The sequence below is a fragment of the Lissotriton helveticus genome, chromosome 8 (assembly GCF_964261635.1).
Source record: "Lissotriton helveticus chromosome 8, aLisHel1.1, whole genome shotgun sequence".
Classification (NCBI taxonomy): domain Eukaryota; kingdom Metazoa; phylum Chordata; class Amphibia; order Caudata; family Salamandridae; genus Lissotriton; species Lissotriton helveticus.
In genome coordinates, this window is record NC_136069.1 from 1,215,482,187 (window position 1) to 1,215,494,255 (window position 12,069).

Sequence of the window (12,069 nt, forward strand, 5' to 3'; positions counted from 1 at the left end):
GAAATTAGAAATAAAATACAACACCTTGGACAGATTACGTAGTTGTGTGCCATTTCTAGGTCTGCTTTTCCAACGACTATTATTCGGATGTTCTCTGCAGATCACTTGCGCACATTCTAAGCCTGTCTTAAGACTTAGATGAAACTACTTTCATCCTGATTACAGTGTTGCATTATGATGCCACACTATATGCTACAGTGCTTTTCCTGGGTACACCTTCAAGGCAAGGAGACAGGTTATCTCACTAGCCCAGCCACTCTGTCGTACCAGTCAGCTAATGCTCTGTCTCCACTCTTGACAGGTGTATGGCAGCGCCTCACTTGAGTAATGCTGCGTTTTAGCTATCACAGATTCCCAAATGTGCAGATCATCTGCAAGATATTTCCCATCAGCTGAAACTAAGTTAATGTGATACAAATTAAAAGAATTCTGACCTCAATATTTATAAGGGAATTTGGACAGTTGGATGATTACAGCCCCCAAGGTCAGTCACACTTGAGTATTGCTGTCCTTTGGGCTGACCACAAAGGTGCCAGTAGTTGTCCAATTGCTAGCTACTTATCCAGCATTGCTTTGAGGAAATGCATAGTTATTTTTGCTATATGTTTAAATATTTCACCTGGGAAGACACTGGTACGCGGTGTTATCCCAGTCTGACGCTGGAGTAGGTTCACTGACAATTCTTCCTCCACATTTCCTCCTCTAGGAGTTCCTTCTTCACATTGGTAAGCAGTCCCATTGGGAGGATGCGTTTGTACTCGTGTCACTTTAGATTTGTATTGTTACATTTTTTGTTAGGGTTTTGATGTTTGGGGTTGCAGGAAGGTGGCTTCCAGTCGGCACACCTCCATCTGAAGTGTCCCACAGTGCTGTTTATGACTCTCCTCATAATAATTGCCTTAAAAGCCTCCTAAAGGGTCACGTGTGATTCCACTCAATTTTGAGTGAAGTTACCTTCCTCCTCATATGCAATGAAGATTTTTGAGTTTGCATCTGTAATCCACCATGCAATGAGGTGCCTTCCTCCGCATTCCTTCCTGTAGGCCCATCATGAGTTCCACAGTAATAAGTGAAACCTTTCTGGGGCCAGGTGGAAGTCACACCAAATGTCACAATACCCATAGCAGTTAAGAATTGCTAAGCATGTCACCTAGGCATGTGAGTTGGGTGCTTCCATTCCTGTCCTATCTTTGTAAAAATCTGGTACTTCATTGGATCTCCTCTCAGGATCAGTCTTCCTGTCAGAAGTTGAGATTTGAACAGACCTCTGTGTTTTAGAAGCATGTTAGCTATTGGGAGCTGGTAATAGATGCTCAGAAAAAAATGGATATCCCATGTAGGATTCCCATGGTCACATTATAGCATTCTTGTGTGGTCCTCCTCTTATGCAACCATTTGAAAGAGAGGTGATTTCTTAGCAGTATTTTGACTCTTCATGATCCACTTGTGAGTCGAGCATGCAGTTTTCATGCCCTTGGCATGCGAGAGGCAGACATTTTGTTTCCATTGGGTGCGTGTTCTGTATGATGACATCTGCATTGTTTTGTTTGGTAGTTTAAGGATTGCACCTCATTTGATTTTATTTTCCAGGTGAGAGGCCATTCACTACTGCTTGATTTTGTGTCATGAGTGGGATATGTGCCTCTTGCTCTCTGTTAATCTCCAATTTGCGATGCCATATGAAAAATACTAAAATCTTACTAAACTAACTTTTCCCACCCTCTCACTACTGTTCTACATCATGAAGTATGTTTTGGTTAATGCTTGTAGTGAGTCCACCATTGTGGATGGGCCCCCCAAGAAAGTCATGGACAAGAATACCCCATTTCAAATCTTAACACAGCCTGCCACCCCCCTCCCCAAATTACTGCACCTGTGGTGTGTATGGGCACAGGAACCAAAGGAGGTAGATTCAAAGATTGTTCAGCACTTGGCTGACACCCCCTAATGTGAATTTAATAGTGTCATTGAATTGTTCCTCATTGGTTACCATTACTGGGACTCCTATATTATCATTTAATCAAAGCCGGACGCATCAGGAGTCATCTTTGTTGGCCGGGTCAGGCCCCACTCCCATCTGGTCCCAAGTGCAAGGGACTTCTGTGTGAGTGCTCTCTGTACAAACCCAATATATAAACAGAAAGAGAGAGCTCCTGATCGCCTGTAGGATTGCAATAGTACCGTTGTTATGCTCCGCCTCTTCAACAGTTCCTACTGCTTAGGTGCCATTTCCACCCAGGGGCTTATCTACCACAACCACAGGCTTGGCAAATGTATTATTTATGGGCTGTTGTAGCCCTTGATTGGGCTTGCCTTTCACCACTGTGCAGGAGTTCCTTCACGTGTGTACTACCGATATTTACCCCTTTCAGAAATATGAGCACTCTTGTTTCTAGGTTGGTTGTGAATTGCCTAAACTGTGAGTTGGCTGGACCGGTCCAGGTGCAGTGCTGTAGCAAGGTGGATGATAGGAAGGTGAGACTGTGAAATCTTCTCCCCTCCCCTCATATTTCCTATCCCTGTGGTCATTGTCCCATGTGGTACTCTGCCAGATGCGATATTGTCGTTTGTTGTTCCCAGCCCTACAGGGTTCCTAGAAATCATCTCTCCTTACCTCTGGTGCCTACTCTGCGTGTTCCATCAATAATGTCTCATAGGGAGGAGGCCAACCTTCAGGCAAAGGGTATGACTAGCAGACAATCACCCAAACACTTGATTATTCACACAGTCTCAAGAGGTGAGGCAGGCCCAGCCATGAGTGTCAGAACTACAAGAAGGTGACTCTACATTAGCTTGTCTTTTCTTAAGGGCAGTATTTGTCAGGGCAGGATTCGGTGCCTAGCTACATCAGGGTCCTCGCCACCTCCCAATAGGTCCTCCAACATAGCTGTCTTCCCCACTACTGCTGTCCACCTTTCATCTAGATGGGAGATGGATATAGGATCCTCTATCCCTTATGACACACAGTTGGGTCTGTCCAATGCATACCTCTGATTAGTGTAGGTGAGTGCTAATGGGGCCTCCCCCTCCCATTTTTTTTGGTTGACACTCTCTGATCGTTTTCAATCCACCGTTTGTGTCTCTTCCTTCAATGCGGGAGGGTAGACGGAAGGTCGCTCACCTTTAATGGACTCTTTAGCTCCACCTCAGGGGTGACTTCAGCATTATGCAGGCCCGGCACCGCATGCCCACTTATCTTCAATAAAACAATGGGAAACTTCCTGCCAAAGCCCTTCTGAAGCCCTCCTACTTCTGTGGAGGTCATTTTGGATCCACCCATGTGGCCTCTCCGCAAATTCCTTCCTCCTTTGTTTCTCAAGGCTCTGGGCTCTTGGCCTCTCAGCGGGGAAGGTCTCTTTCTTGCACCTCGACTCGTGCCACCTCGCCTAGCAGCGCGTGCCAAGAAGGAGCAGACGTCGCTTGCCTTCCCCTTGCAGACCGAGTCCCTGGTGCGCAGTGACTCTGCACTGCAGGTCCTTGGTGTCTTGGGCCACAGTTAGCTTATACATGTTCAACGCTTTCAGCTGTGGGTGTAGGAGGTCTTCAGTTGTGCAGATTAGACCGGATTTTAATGATTGTGTGCAGGCCAAGTGGGAGCCTCATATGGTTACAACCGCCATGTTGGCCTGCAGGCCATGCCCCCAATGCATGTACTTTAAATGCTTTTTAAGAAATTTGACAGGATAGCGAGGTTTAAAAACACTGAATCTTGTAAATCTGTCAATTTTAATTAAAATATTTATTTTTACCTCTCTAGATCTATCGAGTGGAGCTTTTTGTTACGGCTATGTGAAGGAAATTGCAACTTCTGGGGCAAGTTGCATTACTGCAAAATTAAACAAGCTGAAATATTGTGGTAGGTACTGTTTAATTCTTAAGAAAATAGCACAAATCTCAATCTGTTCCATCTAAGCGTTGTAACCTATTTTCACAAAGCGGTCTGAGGTGACTGCTGAAGGGTAATTAATCACTACGTATTGCATTACGTTTCCTTGATCAGCACAATCGTAGACTTCATTGGGCTGCGGATTGTAATAGCGCAGTGTACAAACAAGAACATCTATGCACTTTTATCTTTCCTGCTAATCTTCTCAAGGCACGGTACAAACGAGATGCTTACGTATTCACCATCTTGTGCTCAGCAGTTCCCTGAAGGAGAACCCTAATCCGTTTGACAGGTGTCTCCACCCTGATCCATAAGTAACCAGTGGGAACAGAAGGGCAACAAAGGTTAATTCCCTAAGTGCAGGGCACAAGTCCTAAAAAAATGAAGTGGGGGACTCACCAAGTTAGGCAGAATGGGTGCGACATCACGGTATGTGTCATCATCGCACGTGACACACAGGAAGTGACATCACCGGAAGTGGCGTGCATGTTCAGTTGGTCTGTCATGAGTACACTTGAATATATTAAGAGATTTAACAAGTAATATGCTGCTCAGTACTTAAGCCTGTGGCATACTAAACTCTGCACCAAGAACAAAGCACTCAATACATTGCAATAAAGATGCTAGAAACTGCAATTGTGAACTATAATATGTATCAATCTACCCAAGATAGTACAATTGTATACACTGATAATTGGAAACACTTTGATCTTTGTAAGAAATAAAATGCTAGTTGCACACTGTATTCGATATGTGAGCATGGCTGTGGGGGCGGCGGTGGGGGTGGTTAGAGAAGGCTCATGAGATGAGACACAATCAAGATTTATGTTGGCAATGCAGGCTAGGGCAGTCCATTAAAAACAGTTCCAAAACACTATGAACTCCCTTCTAGTATTGCTAGATTTTTAGAACACTCTCTAGCTCAGAACTAATCAAAAGGAGCCCAGTGTTGCTACTCTAAAGGAGGGGCTTGGTCACCGTCATGCAGGCATTAAAGGAAAACTGCTGCTGGACCATCTTACAGAGGCGGTGTTACGAAAAATAAAAAATGTCTGCCCCTGCTAACTACTTCTTTTGTCAAGTCAAACTTTAAGTTTATTAGATAATTGATCTTTAAACCACAAAGAATACACATTTATTTTAAACTTCTTAAAATAATTACTAAAATCGCATCTCGCTCCCTTAAGGACTATGAAGTTCCATATCCTCCATCATGGTTATATTAAAAACAATTTCATACAACAAATAAAATACATTCAAACATCCTAAGGGTAGATCGGCTTCACTAAAACCTGTTTTAAGATATTAAAAGAATAAAACTTAATTCTCTATACTCATTACTCAATCTGATTCTCCATTTCCTATTCCATGAACAACTTTTTAACAGCCTGGATAAACTTTGCCACCGCAATGGCGATATCAAGGTGATACATGTCTGTGAGAAGTTCAATTGCTTGCAGACGGGACCCAATGCTATATTTTACAAATATCGGTCGTAAAAACTGTTTTCGCTGGGCTACTAATGTTTGACAGTCTATTAATATATGCAAGCAATTACATTTCGTACCAATCCTGCATGTGCATCTACCCTCTGTTCCTAACAATTACTTTTTTATTTTATCATTTGACCGAGCTGGATTAATCCCAGTTCTCACCCTTAAAAGTTCCATCCTAAGCCCCAGCTTTGGCAGGGTGTCTAAGTAGGGATACCAATTTCTTTCCTCCAGCTATTTATTAAGGGTTGCGCAGACTCTTTTTTTAACAGATATTCCATCTAGTTTTATTTGGACAATTCCTTCTCTAGGAGTTTAAGCTCACTCTATTATTCTGCGATATACAGGGACTGTGGGTCCATTTCCACTTTTAAATAATCACAGATGGAGTACAGTTTTTTTCTTATTACATTCACCCACCTAAGTTCACTCTTCTGAATCTCCTTCATACACCATTGTGACACTTTCAACTCTTCTCCTGCTTCCAGGCTTTTCCAGAACCTTAACAAACCTACTTGTATCTGGACATCTCACGAAGTCACATCTAGCTCTAACCTAATTGACTGTAACATTGATGTGCTAGGTAGTGACAATAGTGCTTTTAAACATTTACCCTCTTCTCTGTTCCAGGTACTTTTCCCTCCTAGGCATAGTATTTCTGCAGAATATTGCATTTGAGGGGGGTCATTGCATTGAACGCCTTCAACAGAGGTCTATGGGACATGTCCCCATAGCTACTATTGACATTTTTCAGCCAGCAAACTGAAGCTAGGGCTTTAACTTTCTGGGCCTCCAGGTGCATAGTCCATTTTAGGGACTTGTCAAACCAAATCCCAAGATATTTATAATGGTTAACAATTTCTAATTTTGTTTGCCCCAAAGTCCAATAAAAGTTTTGATTTCTCTTACCGAAGCACAGAATTTTTGTTTTATCCATATTTATTGTGAGGCTTTTAGATGCACAGTAGGTATTAAACGCATTTAACTTTCTCTGCAGACCCAACTCCGTTTGGTCTAATATTACTAAGTCGTCTGCATACAGCAAACAGGATACATGCTTCCGACTAACTTTTGGGCTTGCATTTCTATCGGTCATCAAGGAAGATGGTAGGTCTGCAAAAAATATCGAAAATAGAAGTGGGGCTAAAACGCAACCCTGTCTAAGGCCGTTATTTATAGCTATTTGCGGAGTCAAACCCCCTCTTATATCTTTAATGACCTGTGCCCAGTTCTGTTCATGCAAAACTTGAATTATTGCTAGGAGCTACTTCGGAATATTATACCTTCTTAGTGTTTTCCAAAGCTACTCCCGATCCACAAGGTCGAAAGCTGCACGGAAATCAACAAAGCAGCAGTACAATCTGCCCTGCTGTTCCATAGATTTAGCTTCTTTTGACTCTCGTGAGTCATCGCAGCAGCCCTGACAAGATTCTCAGGTCCAAGAGTGGCGCTGCTCCAGTCCAAGGTTTTTTGGGGGATCCTGGAACTTGTAGTCTTGTTTATTCCATTATAAAACAGGACTACAAGTCCCAATATTCAAAGGCAAAACCTGGACTGGACAAGTACATCAGGCATATAACACAGAAACTTGGCAGCTATGTCACAGGGAGGGTCAGACAATGGAGATGTACAAAGTAGAGTGCCAAGAATGCCATGGTGCAACCAGAGAAATTGTCCCTTGGACTATTGGGGTAGTAAAATACAGCAGTTATCAAGTAACAATGGGCCATTCAGGGCCATTCAGGGCTTTGGGTTCTTGTGCCAATGCACTTGCTTTACCAATTCTAGCTACGCCCCTGGAAGTACCCCCTTTCTTATCCAAATGACTTAGTCACGATCAGTTGGGTAACAGGCTGTCACTCATTCAAGGAAATTCTGCTTACCTTCAGTTTTAAAACTTGCACAAAGTGCTAACAGTAGCATTTGGTGCAATCGGAGGCACCAGTTATGGCACTTGGGTTGGCTTTTGAAGAAATTCCTGCCTATCACGATTTTCAAGTAGCTTGGAGCCAGACTCCCAATTTCTTTAACCTCAGTAAGGCACTTTACCTCTATGTATATTCTATGCAACCTGTATAAAGGTGAATGGAATTTAACAAACTGATGGATGACTAGCCCTGTTTGTTAAACCAGCAACACTTTCATTCGTAACAGATGACGGGTTCCAGAGCCAACAAAGTAGAGGATTTTAAAATGGGTCATAGTGACATGCTATCTCACTGAACAGTTTGTCATTAACCCGAGTATCGTGCATACAGGCTACTGCAAATACAGGTGAATAACGGAGGTGGGTTACTGTGGAAATGTGCATGACAAAGCTACTTTTTAAAGTGCTGCAGTCACAGTTATACAGAGAGGCTCTGCATTGACTGAGAATGTTACCAACAAAGATTTCTAGTCCAGTATTTGGCAATTCTCACAAATCAACTTTTCCTCACAATGCACAAGTCCTAAAAAAAAGAAGTGAGGGGACTAACCAAGTTAGGCAGTATGCAAGTGACAGCATGGTGAGAGACATCACAGTGTGTGACATCCCAGTGCTTGACATCACAGGAAGTCTCATCACAACCTATGACCTCATAGGAAGTGACATCAGATTTAATGCAGCAAACACAGTAAGTTGTTGGACGGAGTGCTGAAACTTTTAAGACACTCACCCCCAGTTACAGATCTGGGTTTAATCCATCATCGTTTTTCTGCTCACTAAGCCTCCCCAGTTTGGACTCAGTCCAGTTACTCATGTAAACAGTCCAGCCCAAATTGCCAGGCCAGGTCCTCCCTGCACTGCAAACAAGGATCCTGGAACTGGTTTCAGGGATAGATCTGAAGACCTCACATATGTTTAGCAGTTCTATCATGAGTACATTAGAGAGCATTATAAAATTTAACAAATTAGATTTTGCATTGGGATTGTGCCAAAATATTGACTCATTACTGACTCAAAACCTGGGCTTCAACTTACACATTTAGGGGCTTATTTGCAGGATTTTGGCATAGGGCAGCGCAGCAAGGCACCTTGCTGAGCTGCCCTATGCCAAAGTAAAAGGGGAGGAATGCACAGTATTTAAGCAAAATGGTGGATTCCTATCCTTTCTACCTGTGCTAGTGCCGTTTCGGAAGCCTAACGCCAACGTACGCATCCTGGCACCATGGTGCAAGAGTGCATCTGTTCCGTGCAGGATTGTTTTTGTGCAGAAAAAGGAACCTTCCTGCACAAAACCAATCTTAAAAGGCTCCAGATAGCTCCCAGCCAGGATACTCCAACATAAAGAGGCCTAATGGCCCCATAACTCCAACTTTTGTTATGGGCGAAGCTGGAATCTGATAAGCCCTTTCCCCGCCTGCACGTTGCTGCTCTGAACAACAGCAGACAATGTGTAGGCACTGCTGAAAGTTCCCGGTGTCAGAAAATTACACCGGGATGAGTTCAACATATTTCTCTAAATTCCGGTGATCCAGCGGCTTACCAGCAATAGGTAGTCCAACACAATATACTCATCTGGGCCCATGCACACATTCACAACAACCTGTCAATAACCGCTGGGGTCATGTTTTTATAAATTTCTTACCATATCAAGATTAGTTACCTCTGGTTGTGAACTACTACTTCACTGATCAAATAATTCTTTCCTCTGGTCGATGCACCATCAGTTATACTAGTTGATGGTGAAATGACATAAATCAACTTACTTGCAAATATTAAATGATCACAGAGTTGGATGTATTTTAAATCTTTATCTAAGAATAATTTCATGTGAACCACTTACAAAGTACAGAACAGTCTCTGTCTATTCATTAGGAAGGAAGATTGAATAAATCAATTATTAAATGTATTCATTTATACTGCGCAATGACTATGCATGGAAAGGAGAGGATAGAGAGAAAAGGGCATAGGCTCATAAAAAAGATATATAATTATAGTAACCAAGTATGGTGTGAAAACTAACCCCCTGGCCAAGTGTGGAGAAGTGTGGCTCAAATGGTTAGAACGGCAGACCTTGATGCAGAGCTCAGGCCCGGGACCAGGGTTTGATTCCTGCCTCGGCGGGTCTTGGGCTCATAAATACCTCTGACCTGATATTCTTGCCTCAGCGCCTATTCTAATCATGGGCCCCACGCTGCAACTCTGGGCAATAGCTTGCTTAATCTCCACAACGGCCCCCAACAGCGCTGGGGATGCCTGGTTTCACCATGGGGGTGTCCAGGAGTGGACACTTCACAAGGAAAGCCAGGAAGGGTTCCTCAGCGGTATGAGTACAAGCGCCGGGAGACCCTTGTTGGGTAGCTGTGCGCTATACAAGTACAAAAACATTTACATTTACATTTACAAGTGGCTGGAAAGGGTCCCCAAGGAAAGATCTGGCAACCAAAGGCTTCAGGACAGGAATCAGGTCAGGATAGAGGACCTCTCTATCACTGATGTTTGTGTAGCACCCCTCTCTGACACTCTCTTCCTCCTCGAGATTCTTCCGCGATCTTCTTCTAATTTAATTGGCTTAAAATATATGGTTCTGCAATTCGATTCTTCTCGGTCTCTACAGCATTCAGCATCGACTTCTCTCTAACTAACTAAGAACTACCTCAATTATACCTTGCAATATTCACGTACCCCCAAAAAATGTTTTACTATCATGAAACTCCTAACTATTATTGGACAAGCAAGGGGAGGTGAACATCACACCATGCTTACATCTCACTCTTTTCAGTTAGCCCATTGTTAATAAACCCAAACCCTTAATTCTTAATTCAAACTTTTTTTCCCACCCACATTCACATTTTCTGGTGAAGTCTTCACCACTTGGTTGCCAGGCAAGGACACTCAGTGGCCTTGGCTTGTATTCAAGTTTGCAGTCATCGTTCAGGATTCACTCTCAATAGGCATGCATAGATGAACATTTCAGTCACATGATTCTGCTTACTTCTGTAATACTCAAGAGTCCCAAAGGCGCACTAATAATAAAGGTAGAAAGACAGATGTTATTTTCAAGAATAAATTATTTCACTGTAAACCACCTATTTCTATTACCATGTACTTATTGATACTTTCCCCGTGTTAGCATTAGTTAAATACCTTGTTTTAGTTTCCAGCAAAGCAGGACAGCATGTGAGTTCAAAGCAGCCATCTTGATAGCAACTGCACAAAGGCAAGAAATTCCCTCCAAGCGAAAGTACATCATACTACGTAGATGCAGTAGACGCATGCGTACTAAAGATTTTCAGTTAGCGGCCATTTTAGAATCTCACTCGAATTAATCATTAGTAAAACACATAGGCAAGCTTCTTCTTCTTTAGAGTAGTCTGTTGTGCATATTAATTTACACAATACAAGGTTAATATGGGGTTAAGAGTTACATCAGAGGATTGCGTCCGATCAAGGCTCTTTTCTATGGGTTCTTGCTCCTTCAATTCCCTCTCTGATGGCATTTTAAAGCTTTCACAAAATTACCCATCCCTAATCAGATGCCAATTTTAGCAATTCTCACTTTCTTTTCCTTCTTCATTTTTGTTTTTATCTTTATTCTTTAATTCTCTCATTCTGTCATATAACTTGTCCTTCATTTCTTCAAATTATATCTCTTCATACTTTCTTTTGGTTCCCTTTCCATTTATTTTATATCTCCTCCTTCTCTACTTATTAGTGCAACATTTACACCATATTATTATTGACAAAACTATTATTGCTATACTTACTAATGGAAATACTACTTGTCTAAGAATACTTTTCTCTATATTAGTAAACCAAGTCCCTACTTTTTTTTAGTCTTTCCCATACACTGTCCTCCAGTGGTTTTAATTCTTCATGCATTTTTGTAATATTCTTTATATATCCTTTAATTTCTGTACATTCATCTGGTATGTAAGTGCAACAATGTTGCACTTTCAACATTTTACAGACTCTGCCTTCTTTAGCCAATAATATGTCAAGTGCAAGTCGATTCTGCAAAACCATAGATCTAACTGCAACCATTTCTGTATTAATCATCAAGAAACCTCCAGCTGTATCAGTCGAAAGACGATCAACCACTGTTGACAACTGACCAATTCGATGTGAATTTATTATTATTACTTTATTTCGGCCTTTTTGGCCATAAAAGTCACATACATACATATAAAATCAAACATTAGTTCATCTTTACATTTCATTTTTACATGGAAGATCACACATTATATTTCATTAAAAATTTTTATCACAATGCGAGGGTTAAGAAAACATGTACAATTTCCAACTTAAAGACAATGTCCCTGTTTTTTTCTAATTATGTAAACAGAATATAGAAATGTACTCATACTAAATACAACAAACTGATTTGAATTACTTTTCATGATCCTAAAAGCTATTAAACAGGACCTAGTCCCTAGAAGGTTACACATTGGTTTCAACCATTTCTTTCTCGGCTTCGTATATGCACTACAAACAAAAAGCATATGTAGCTCATTCTCGGGACAGTTAATGGAGCACATGGGGCAGCACTTGGTTTTAGCAGTCAAGGCTCCTAATCTTTTTTGTGCCCATCTTTCAGTGTTGTAATTCAGCATGAGTATCCCGTATCTAAACTTTAGGAAGAGAGTTTTTGCAATGGGTGGCTCTATCTCGTCCAGGAATGGCTCGAAACAAAGCTCGTCCTTAAATAATAAAAAAGCCTGGACTGCTGAACCAACACTAACTCCAACTACTAGCTCCCTGCTAAT

The 12,069-nt window shown here is 41.8% G+C and overlaps 1 protein-coding gene across 1 annotated transcript in view; it reads left to right on the top strand.

The window, feature by feature from the left end:
- The window catches only part of LOC144771933 (lysozyme g-like), a 178,822-nt gene that overhangs the window by 57,091 nt on the left and 109,662 nt on the right, over positions 1 to 12,069 (top strand). Inside the window, exon 3 of the mRNA XM_078656165.1 lies at positions 3,758 to 3,856. Within this exon, the coding sequence (XP_078512291.1) occupies positions 3,758 to 3,856 (99 nt within the window). The remainder of the gene's footprint in view (positions 1 to 3,757; positions 3,857 to 12,069) is intronic.